The sequence below is a fragment of the Nerophis lumbriciformis genome, linkage group LG05 (genome assembly GCF_033978685.3).
Source record: "Nerophis lumbriciformis linkage group LG05, RoL_Nlum_v2.1, whole genome shotgun sequence".
Taxonomy (NCBI): Eukaryota; Metazoa; Chordata; class Actinopteri; order Syngnathiformes; family Syngnathidae; genus Nerophis; species Nerophis lumbriciformis.
Genome location: NC_084552.2, coordinates 45,050,333 through 45,062,837, shown reverse-complemented (window position 1 = coordinate 45,062,837; position 12,505 = coordinate 45,050,333). Strand labels below are relative to the sequence as shown.

General features: G+C 42.8%; 1 protein-coding gene across 3 annotated transcripts in view; it reads left to right on the top strand.

Annotated features, from left to right (window-relative positions):
- Positions 1-12,505, top strand: part of dnah2 (dynein, axonemal, heavy chain 2) — a 58,717-nt gene that overhangs the window by 39,001 nt on the left and 7,211 nt on the right. For all 3 annotated transcript variants that reach the window (XM_072913244.1, XM_072913245.1, XM_072913246.1), the window contains 15 exons: positions 5,144-5,294; positions 5,390-5,538; positions 5,635-5,768; positions 5,842-5,986; positions 6,072-6,271; positions 6,352-6,478; positions 6,561-6,747; positions 7,813-7,961; positions 8,031-8,214; positions 8,320-8,510; positions 8,605-8,796; positions 8,857-9,041; positions 9,260-9,494; positions 10,911-11,059; positions 11,196-11,310. In XM_072913244.1, the coding sequence (XP_072769345.1) occupies positions 5,144-5,294; positions 5,390-5,538; positions 5,635-5,768; positions 5,842-5,986; positions 6,072-6,271; positions 6,352-6,478; positions 6,561-6,747; positions 7,813-7,961; positions 8,031-8,214; positions 8,320-8,510; positions 8,605-8,796; positions 8,857-9,041; positions 9,260-9,494; positions 10,911-11,059; positions 11,196-11,310 (2,493 nt within the window). The remainder of the gene's footprint in view (positions 1-5,143; positions 5,295-5,389; positions 5,539-5,634; positions 5,769-5,841; positions 5,987-6,071; positions 6,272-6,351; positions 6,479-6,560; positions 6,748-7,812; positions 7,962-8,030; positions 8,215-8,319; positions 8,511-8,604; positions 8,797-8,856; positions 9,042-9,259; positions 9,495-10,910; positions 11,060-11,195; positions 11,311-12,505) is intronic.

Here is a 12,505-nt window from a genome sequence, read left to right as displayed (position 1 = left end):
TACGAGATGGAGGTGTCCAAGGATCGCTGAACAGAGTAAGACATTACAACGCCCCCCAGAAATAATAAATAATAACAATAACATGTTAATCAATCAATTAAAGTTTACTTATATAGCCCTTAATCACAAATGTCTCAAAGGGCTGCTATTATTTGCTAGATATTATTTGTTATGCAATTTTCATTGAAATACATTTTAATACGACCGACAGACGATTCTGGATGTGGATAGATCGGGCCGTTATAGACTGAAAGATGCGTGTACTTTGGACCTCCTCGCTAGCATGGGAATACTTCGCTGGCTACATCCAGCGGCCTCTGAAGCAGCGGAGTTAAGTGCCAGCGGGGACCGTCAACGGAAGACACGTAAGCGGTGTGAGCGGAAGCAGAAGCGGGGATGCCGAGCGGGGCTAACAACAAAGCGAAAGGCTAATCCTCAAAGAAGCGCTAGTCCGGGTGAGAAGTCAGTTAAAATAGAACTAGCCAGCGCCAGGCTGGATAATCCCTGCACACATAGCAACTATTTTACAACAATACACAACTCACGAAATGTTTTTTCTGTGATGGCTTTATCAGAAGTAGACATGCACTCTACTGAGGTGGCAAGTTATGATGCGTTCAGTTTATCACAACATCAAGCAAACAATCGGAAAATTCCCGTCATATCAATTCCTAGATATGGTCGAAATTATTTAAAGTGCACTACACATAATAATCGCAACATTATTAATATTGCTACTACGGATAATTTCAACAAAAACTCCTCAAAACAGCCCACTACCTATAATATGGGCTTCTTAAACATAAGATCATTATCTTCCAAAACGTTATTAGTTAATGAGGTCATTAGAGACAATAATCTTGACGTCATTGGTCTCGTCAAGACCTGGCTCAAACCAGACGATTTCTTTGCGCTGGGTGAGGCGTCTCCTCCTGGCTATGCGGGAGCGCATATTGCCCGTCCCATTAAAAGGGCTGGGGGAGTCGCACTCATATACAACAAAAACTTTAACCTTACCCCGAACCTAAATAATAAATATAACTCGTTTGAGGTGCTTACTATGAGGTTTGTCACACCGCTGCCTCTCCACCTGGCTGTTATCTACCGCCCCCCAGGACCTTATTCGGACTTCATCAGTGAATTTTCAGAGTTCGTTGCTGATTTAGTGACGCACGCCGACAATATAATCATAATGGGGGACTTTAATATCCATATGAATACCCCATCGGACCCTCAGTGCATGGCGCTCCAGACTATAATTGATAGCTGTGGTCTTACACAAATAATAAATGAACCTACGCATCGCAACGGTAATACGATAGATCTAGTGCTTGTCAGGGGTGTCACCACCTCCAAAGTTACGATACTCCCGTATACTAAAGTAATGTCCGATCATTACCTTATAAAATTTGAAGTTCTGACTCATTGTCAACAAACTAATAATAATAACTACTATAGCAGCCGCAACACTAATGCTGACACAACGATGACTCTTGCTGGCGTACTGCCTGCGGTAATGGCACCATTTCCAAATTATGTCGGCTGTATTGATAACCTCACTAACAACTTTAACGACGCCCTGCGCGACACTATTGATAGTATAGCACCGCTAAAGCTAAAAAGAGCCCCTAAAAGGCGCACCCCATGGTTTACAGAAGAAACTAGAGCCCATAAATTATCGTGTAGAAAGCTGGAACGCAAATGGCGTGCTACTAAACTTGAGGTTTTCCATCAAGCATGGAGTGATAGTTTAATAACTTATAAACACATGCTTACCTTGGCTAAAGCTAAATATTACTCAAATCTCATCCACCTCAACAAAAATGATCCTAAATTTTTGTTTAGTACAGTAGCATCGCTAACCCAACAAGGGACTCCTCCCAGTAGCTCCACCCACTCAGCAGATGATTTTATGAATTTCTTTAATAAGAAAATTGAACTCATTAGAAAGGAGATTAAAGACAATGCATCGCAGCTACAACTGGGTTCTATTAACACAGATACGACTGTATCTACGACGGATACCGCCCTCCAAAATAGTTTCTCTCTCTTTGATGAAATAACATTAGAGGAATTGTTAAGATGTGTTAAGGGGACAAAACAAACAACATGTTTACTTGACCCATTTCCTGGGAAACTTATCAAGGAGCTTTTTGTATTATTAGGTCCATCAGTGCTAAATATTATAAACTTATCACTTTCCTCTGGCACTGTTCCACTAGCATTCAAAAAGCGGTTATTCATCCTCTGCTCAAAAGACCTAACCTCGATCCTGACCTCATGGTAAACTACCGGCCGGTGTCCCACCTTCCGTTTATCTCGAAAATCCTCAAAAAAATTGTCGCACAGCAGCTAAATGAACACTTAGTGTCTAACAATCTCTGTGAACCTTTTCAATCTGGTTTCAGGGCAAATCACTCTACGGAGACAGCCCTCGCAAAAATGACTAATGATCTACTGCTAACGATGGATTCTGATGCGTCATCTATGTTGCTGCTTCTTGATCTTAGCGCTGCTTTCGATACCGTCGATCATAACATTTTATTAGAGCGTATCAAAACACGTATTGGTATATCAGACTTAGCCTTGTCGTGGTTTAACTCTTATCTTACTGACAGGATGCAGTGCGTCTCCCATAACAATGTGACCTCGGACTATGTTAAGGTAACGTGCGGAGTCCCCCAGGGTTCGGTTCTTGGCCCTGCACTCTGTAGTATTTACATGCTGCCGCTAGGCGACATCATACGCAAATACGGTATTAGCTTTCATTGTTATGCTGATGACACCCAACTCTACATGCCCCTAAAGCTGACCAACACGTCGGATTGTAGTCAGATGGAGGCGTGTCTTAATGAAATTAAACAATGTATGTCCGCTAACTTCTTGCAACTCAACACTAAGAAAACGGAAATGCTGATTATCGGTCCTGCTAAACACCGACATTTATTTGATAATACCACCTTAACATTTGACAACCAAACAATTACACAAAGCGACTCAGTAAAGAATCTGGGTATTATCTTCGACCCAACTCTCTCGTTTGAGTCACACATTAAGAGTGTTACTAAAACGGCCTTCTTTCATCTCCGTAATATCGCTAAAATTCGTTCCATTTTATCCACTAGCGACGCTGAGATTATTATTCATGCGTTCGTTACGTCTCGTCTCGATTACTGTAACGTATTATTTTCGGGTCTCCCTATGTCTAGCATTAAAAGATTACAGTTGGTACAAAATGCGGCTGCTAGACTTTTGACAAGAACAAGAAAGTTTGATCACTTTACGCCTATACTGGCTCACCTGCACTGGCTTCCTGTGCACTTAAGATGCGACTTTAAGGTTTTACTACTTACGTATAAAATACTACACAGTCTAGCTCCATCCTATCTTGCCGATTGTATTGTACCATATGTCCCGGCAAGAAATCTGCGTTCAAAGAACTCCAGCTTATTAGTGATTCCCAGAGCCCAAAAAAAGTCTGCGGGCTGTAGAGCGTTTTCTATTCGGGCTCCAGTACTATGGAATGCCCTCCCGGTAACAGTTAGAGATGCTACCTCAGTAGAAGCATTTAAGTCCCATCTCAAAACTCATTTGTATACTCTAGCCTTTGAATAGCCCCCTCTTTTTTAGACCAGTTGATCTGCCGTTTCTTTTCTTTTCTTTTCTTTTCTCCTCTGCTCCCCCCTACCCCTTGTGGAAGGGGAGACACACAGGTCCGGTGGCCATGGATGGGGTGCTGGCTGTCCGGGGTCGGGACCCGGGGTGGACCGCTCGCCTGTATATCGGTTGGGAACATCTCTGCGCTGCTGACCCGTCTCCGCTCGGGATGGTTTCCTGCTGACCCCACTGTGGACTGGGCTCTTACTGTTATGCTGGATCCACTATGGACTGTACTCTCACAATATTATGTTAGACCCACTCGACATCCATTGCATTCGGTCTCCCTAGAGGGGGGGGGGGTTACCCACATATGCGGTCCTCTCCAAGGTTTCTCATAGTCATTCACATCGACGTCCCACTGGGGTGAGTTTTTCCTTGCCCTTATGTGGGCTCTGTACCGAGGATGTCGTTGTGGCTTGTGCAGCCCTTTGAGACACTTGTGATTTAGGGCTATATAAATAAACATTGATTGATTGATTGATTGAAAGTGCTACAGTACAAACCAATATTGAAAACAACAAAAGCTAACAATACGAAAACTCTTCATTTTCTTAGATGGTAATGTTGCCCATTTTTGATGGCAAAAAGCCTCCAGTTCCTGTAAGTACTTAGACTATCTTGCATTAACCGCACATTTGAGATCTTCTCAGAGAGTCTCAATGATATTGGGAAACTGAGATGGCCATCTATTGTGTTGTGGATCTTTGTCATGTTGGAATGTCCAAGTACAGTACGTCCCTTGGCAGATTTTGGGCTAAGTAGTGAAGTTACTCTAGTAAATCCTCTTCTGATATCATGCTGCATTCATCTTGGCATCAATTTTGACCAGGTTCCCTGTTCCTTTGCAACTTACACATCTCCAAAACATTAGCACACCACTGTGTGTCACAGTAGGAATGGTGACGGTGTACAATAGTGATGATAGACAGATAATGAAAGCAGCAGAGGTTGTGTTGACTTCTCTGCAAATGTTATGTTTCAGGCTGTGCCCAAAATGTTCAACAATGGTCTCATCAGCCCAAATAACTTTGTTCCAGAAGTTTTGAGGCCTGTCTCTGTGTGTTTGGCGTATTGTAAGCAGGCGGCTTTGTTGCACTTGTGTATTAATGGCTGTCTTTTTCCAACTCTGCCAGTTTGAAACAACCACACCACTTTCTTTAGAGAATCCTGTATATCAGTTTAAGTTATATGCAGCCTTTTATTTGCATCCCAAACTATTTTTCTGGAAATTTATGGTGGTCTACCTGACTGTTATGTTGTTTCAACACAATCCATCATTTCCCACTTACTAAATAGAGTTTGAACACTGTTGTTGGCATCTTTAAATTGGGGGAAAAAAATCTGCAGGGGTATGTGAAGTTAAGAGCACAACTGTATATACTATAAAATAAAAATCATATAATTCATTATTTAAAAAGACAAATTAATAAATCATAATTAAACATATAACAAAACTCAAGAATTTGTGTGTGGATGTGTGCAGGGTCTTAAACTCATCGACTTCCAGATGCCAGATTACTTGCTTATACTGGAGAATGCCATCCAGTTTGGAAATCCTGTCTTGCTGCAGAATGTCCAGGAAAACTTGGACCCGTCTCTAAACCCGATTCTCAACAAGTCTCTGACACGAATAGGTCAGATACACACAGACAAACAGATGTCCTATGTAATGGTCACCGGTCAAGTGAAAGTCCAAGTTCAAAGTACTTCACTTTGGTTCGCTTCCCAGGTGGCAGGCTAATGTTGAAGTTGGGTGACAAGGAGATGGAGTATAGTCCAGAATTTCGTTTCTACATTACGACCAAACTGTCTAATCCCCACTACACCCCTGAGATTTCTACAAAGACTACCATTGTCAACTTTGCTGTCAAAGAGCAGGTTGGAGTTTTTAAGATTTCTTATCATGTTGTTGTTATCATTATTCTAATATATTTTTTGTGAGTGATGTATTAATCTAAATGTGTGTGCTGGTAGGGTTTGGAAGCCCAACTCCTTGGTATTGTGGTGCGTAAGGAACGTCCAGACCTGGAAGAGCAAAAAGACAATCTGGTAATGAGCATTGCTTCAGGAAAGAGGCGGCTGCAGGAGCTAGAAGATGAGATCCTTAGGTGAATACATGCGATTTTCAATAAGTGGGTGATGTCAATTACATGTTCACTAAGTTTTTTTCCCCTCCACCAGGCTGTTGAATGAGGCGAGTGGTTCCTTGCTGGACGACGTACAGCTGGTGAACACCTTGCAGACATCTAAAGTGACGGCCTCTGAGGTTTCAGAGCAGCTGGAGACCAGTGAAGTGACTGAAATCAAGATTGATACCGCTCGAGAGGTCTGTCGCAAAAGCAGGCTAACAGCGCTAGTGTGTCACTTTCTGTCTATTTTAATTAATTCAATCAAATGTTTTACTTTGACAGGCCTACCGTGCATGTGCTCAGCGGGCCTCCATTCTCTTCTTCATCCTTAATGACATGGGGCGCATTGATCCCATGTACCAGTTCTCACTGGATGCCTACATCAACCTGTTTAACCTCAGCATTGAGAAGAGCAAAAGCAGCCTAAAGCTGGAGGAAAGGATTATCAACCTCAACGACTTCCACACATATGCAGTGTACAAGTAAGGTGCAGCCAAGATGTGAGGTCAAATCGTATTGATAGCATCATCATTGAAACCCCTTTTTGCATGTTTCCTTGCAGATATGCGTGTCGGGGTCTGTTTGAGATGCACAAGCTCCTTTTCAGTTTCCAAATGTGCGCCAAAATCCTTGAAGTTGCCGGCACACTCAACATGGATGAGTACAGCTTCTTTCTCCGTGGTGGAATTGTAAGAAAAGCCTGCTCAAATGCATTAGTGATTGATCAAATTTTTCCACGATGACCTGCGACAAGTGTGTTTTTGTTTCCAGGTACTTGACAAGAGGGATCAAATGGAAAACCCGTGCACTAATTGGGTTGTGGATTCCAGCTGGGACAACATCACAGAATTGGACAAGCTGCCCAACTTCCATGGCATCATGGCCTCATTTGAAAAATATCCCCGGGACTGGAAGCTTTGGTTCACCAGTGCAGAGCCAGAGAAAGCCCCTCTGCCAGGTTTGTGTACGGTGTAAGACAGGGTTGCCAAATTAGTTTTCACAGAGGGCTATATATTGCCAAGCATGCTAAACCGTAGGCCGTAATGTAAATTTTTTTTATGAGAGGTTGCCAGGAAGGTGCCACACAATAGACTAGTGGTTAGCATTTTGGCAGCACATTTAAGAAACCCAGTTTTAAATCTCTGTTTGGGCATCACTGTAAGGAGTTTGCATGTTCTCACTGTGCATGCATGTGTTTTCGCTGAGTAGTTCAGCTTCCTCTCACATTCCAAAAATATGCACATTAGAAAACTTTAAATTGTCCATAGGTCTTGAATGCTTGTTTGATATGTTGTTTGTCTATAAATAGTCAAATATACAAATAGAAAAAACTAAATAGAATAACTGCAGGCTCTTTGCCCTAGTAAATGAAAGAGTGTGTACAAAATACTTTGTTGTATAAAACCAGTTTTTACCTAATAATCATTAGCACCTTGTTGACATATTCAGCTGATTTATATTGTAAAGTTGTAGCATTGTACATACATTTATAAATGACCAGGATCCTGAACACTTGTGAAGGGTTTGCCCACCATCTTCTAGCAACAAAAAAACCCAAACATTATTTGTTGTGATCTTCAAACTTGAAAAGAAATCACTTACTGATATTCAATTTGACATATTTATAATATCTTCTGACCTGCACACAATGTGACCTTCCTTGGCTGTTATCCAACATGCTGACTTCTCTAACCACATTTCTTCCCTGTCCCTGCACCCCTACCAAAGATAGCACAAAAAGCATACAGTTGTGTCATTCCCGACTGCATCAATGCTTTACTTTTTCTACTGTTCTACAGCTGCACAAACTTAATTGCACATTTTGAGTGTTGTTGCTGTTAGTTTCTAATTAGACATTTGTACATGATGCTGTGGTGTAGCAATAGACACAATAATGATTGTTAAATTCAACTGCTCCTCTCTCAGGAATTTTTTTTCCCCATCATCCCCCTTTTCTGGTTTTCCACTTTTGCTCCCAAACTGCCCTTCGGTAAGCCATGTTAATTCTGTCTGGTCCCTGCAGGAGACTGGGAGAACAGCTGTAACGAGCTTCAGAGGATGCTCATAGTCCGTTCTCTGCGGCCAGACCGTGTCTTGTTCTGTTCCACCACCTTTATTGTCAACAACCTTGGGCCTCGTTTTGTAGAGCCACCCGTTCTCGACATGAAGGCTGTGAGTACGCCATTAAACAACGTCTTGTTACTCGCTCTGTGCTGATCCCGAACTCTGTTTTCACACCAGGTCATGGATGAATCGTCGTGCATGTCTCCGCTGGTCTTTGTCTTGTCTCCTGGCGTGGACCCCACAGGAGCGCTGCTGCTGCTGGCCGAGACATCGGGCATGAGCAAACATTTTCACGCTCTTTCCTTGGGTCAAGGTCAGGCTCCTTTTGCCAGGAAAATGATCAAAGAGGGCGTCCAAAAGGGTATCTATCTTCTGTTTCCTTATGAGATCCTATTTTTACATGTGACAAATGCCTTGGAAGCGGTCTAACTACTGAGTGCCTATTTTTTTTAATTTTCTGCCCTAGGCCACTGGGTCTTTCTTGCCAATTGCCACCTCTCACTCTCTTGGATGCCTGAGCTTGATAAACTGGTGGATCAGTTAGATGTGGAGAAGCCCCACACAGACTTCAGACTTTGGCTCAGTTCTTCACCACATCCTGAATTTCCCATCAACATCTTGCAGGCGGGCATCAAGATGACCACAGAGCCTCCAAAGGTAGAGCCTGGAACACTGTGTGACCACCACAATATGGACATACAGTATACACACACATGCATATGTGTATCATGTCTGCCCGCGTTGTCCTCAGGGAGTAAAAGCCAACATGAAGCGTCTCTACCATCTGGTGACCGACACTCAGTTCACCCGCTGCTCCAAACCAGTCTTCTACAGGAAGCTGCTTTTCTCCCTCTGCTTTTTTCACAGTATTCTTCTGGAAAGAAATAAGTTCCTGCAGCTGGGCTGGAACATTATCTATGGATTCAACAATTCAGACTTTGAGGTAACAGGTGTTGATGTTGTTGTCTAATTCAGGCTGATAATGTTATGTCGTCTCCTGCAGGTCAGCGAGAATCTGCTCAGTCTGTACCTGAACGAGTATGAGCAAATACCCTGGGACGCCCTCAAGTATCTCATCGCAGAGGTGAACTATGGAGGTCATGTGACTGACGACTGGGACAGACGCCTTCTCACCACCTATATCAACGACTACTTCTGCGAGGCAGCTGTTGCTGAGACTCACTACAAGTAATGGGCACACAGGCTTATTCCGTACTCTATACAGCCAGTATACATACATATATATATTTCTGACACATTTTCCCAAAATACACTTGTGGCTTTCATGCTCCCTCACATTTGCAGCATGGCAGCACCACCATGTGGACATCGAGTGGCTGACACTTTCCTTATATTGCTTTCGTTCAATGCTTTTAACACACAATTTATCTCAATTCTCCTCTTAGGTTGTCCACCTTATCCTCATATTACATCCCTCACGATGGACCCCTGTCCTCCTACAAGGACTTCATAAACATGCTGCCGTCCACAGAGCACCCCGACTTGTTTGGCCAGCACCCTAATGCTGACATTGCCAGCCAGATCGCCGAGACAAAGTCCCTGTTTGACACACTGCTGTCCCTGCAGCCCCAGGTGACCAGCGCCAGCACAGCAGGGTCTGGTCCCAGTCGGGAGGACAAGGTGTGGTGAGAATAAAAGAGATTTGACTACATTGTACATACAAATACACATATATACTCACATACACACAGTTAATCATACATACATAGGTACCTACGCTCCCACATACATACACAAATACAGTACATACCTACACACTCAAAGTTCGTACATCCACACGCACATTCACTGTACAAACATATATATACACATACGTGTACATATACATTCACTGTACAAACATACATATACACATACTGTACATATACATTCACTGTACAAACATACATATATACATACTGTACATATACATTCACTGTACAAACATACATATTCACATACTGTACATATACAAGTACATATACATACATACACTCATGCATATAATCACGTTTTATTAAAAATATATTTATGTTGTTACCCTAGGGGAAACTGGGTAACACATGGCACACTGACAAAGCTTAACCTATAGTTACTATAACAATCTACAAGGTTAATATAGCTGGCTTCTCTTTCTTCCACTCCATTTATCTGCTTTCTTTTGTATTTCAAGTTATCATTATATATATGTATTGTTGCATTTGAACAATTGTATTGTTGATAATAGAGGTAAATTATTGTTATTATTCATTATCAACAGTGCTATTTATATTGGTATTTGTATAGCTCCATTTGTAGTGTAATAATGTTCATTGTCATTTCTGTATTATTTATTTCACTAACTGCTTCTTTGCTATCGCTTTTACTATCATATTTGTTCATATCGTATTTGCTGATGTTGTTCTATTGTTGTTGTTGTTATTATTGTTGTTGTGTTTGCTGTTGTTGTTTATGTCTCTCTGTCTTATCCCCCACTTGTCCCCACAATTTCCTCCTCTTCCTTTTTTTCTCTTTCTATCCCCTCCTGCTCCGGCCCGGCTGCACCAAATGATAACATAAATACATTTAAGAAAGTCAAAGACAAATAAGGCAACAAGAGAAGTACCAAACACTTCTCTTTAGTAAAGTAAATCTGTACAGCCGATGTGGGCATCTACATCAACAATATGATTTGCCTGAGAAGCTGGAAAGGACAAGAAAAAAAAAAGAAAGAAAAAAAAAAGAGATTTGACCCACTTTTTTGTCTCTAACACAGTTACATTCTATTCGTAGCAAGACCCATAAGGACAATTTCCTAAGGAAACAAATCTTGGCCTGCTACAGAGCGACGCCCGTAATTTGGTTATGCAACACTTAGAGATGCTTATCAGTGTTATGTGATGCAGAATGTACGCCTTTATGGGCCAGCTGAGTTCTCCCTTACTTGGTTGCATAAATTACAACTCCGACGTGGCATCGCACATCTTTTAGTTTCTTTGCAGGAATCTCACCTATGGGGGAATGTATCAAATTCATTGTTGTCTTCAACTGAGTATACCTGTTTTTTACTGTCTCCAGGTGCTGGATCTGTTGGCCGACGTGCGTCAGACAATCCCGGCTGTGATCGACTACGAGGGTGCCAGCTCACTCTTTTTAGATCCTTCACCGTTGGATGTGGTTCTACTGCAAGAGATCCAGAGATACAACTCCTTGTTGACCACCATCATGTATGATCTCTGTGTTACGTTGTGTTATTTTGCAGCTGGTATATGTCAAAAAACATTCTGTATCCAAATATGCAAAATGTGCACGACAGAAGGGGGTAAATGTAGCAGACTAGCATGTTGAATGTTTGTGTGTTAGATCGTCCTTAGTAGAGCTGGAGAAGGGAATCAAAGGCTTGGTGGTAATGTCATCGAGCTTGGAGGAGACCTTCAACTGCATGTACGACGCCCGAGTTCCACCACTTTGGGAGAAGGTGACAGACATGCACGCAGATGCACACTCACACACATTTTCTCTACAATTATATCTACATTCCATGGAGTGCCATCACCAAGTTGGGGAGGAGATCTTGCCCATGTGGAGGAGTTCAAGTACCTGGGAGTCTTGTTCACGAGTGAGGGAAGAATGGATCGTGAGGTCGACAGGCGGATCGATCGGTGCAGCGTCTTCAGTAATGCGGACGCTGTATCGATCCGTTGTGGTGAAGAAGGAGCTGAGCCGGAAGGCAAAGCTCTCAATTTACCGGTCATCTACGTTCCCATCCTCACCTATGGTCATGAGCTTTGGGTTATGACTGAAAGGACAAGATCACGGGTACAAGCGGCTGAAATTAGTTTCCTCCGCCGGGTGGCGGGGCTCTCCCCTAGAGATAGGGTGAGAAGCTCTGTCATCCGGGAGGAGTTCAAAATAAAGCTGCTGCTCCTCCACATCGAGAGGAGCCAGATGAGGTGGTTCAAGCATCTGGTCAGGATGCCACCCGAACGCCTCCCTAGGGAGGTGTTTAGGGCACGTCCGACCGGCAGGAAGCCACGGGGAAGACCCAGGACACGTTGGGAAGACTATGTCTCCCGGCTGGCCTGGGAACGCCTCTGGATCCCCCGGGAGGAACTGGACGAAGTGGCTGGGGAGAGGTAAGTCTGGGCTTCTCTGCTTAGGCTGCTGCCCCCGCAACCCGACCTGATAAGCGGAAGAAAATGGATGGATATATCTACATTTTCCTCTTTTATATCGTATTTCCATCCTTGAAGCTGTTATTAAATGTGTAATTAGTCAACACATTAGCTGGCTTTGAATGCTGCAACAAAGCCAACAACATAATCGTGGTGTAATAAGTAAAATAAAACTTTCATGGCCTGCCCTTTCTGAAAAAGACTCTGAGCTTTTTGAGCACCGGCTAAAGGCTCATTACTGCTGGGTGCGTGTTTGTGTGTGCATTCCTTTTTTTAAGAGCACTGGACAGCTATTAGGTTTGCTGCCTCCAACTGAGCTTCTTTGTAAGAAAAAAAAAAGGGGGGGGAGATAGTTACTTTTTTCCATGTGCTCTTTCTTTTCTCTTTCACTCTATATGCAATGACAGCCTGAATGTCTTACTTATTCAACCTTGCATGTACACCCTGCAACGCTATCACAGAGCAAACAAAGTTGATTAAAAGTGACTGTGCACGGTT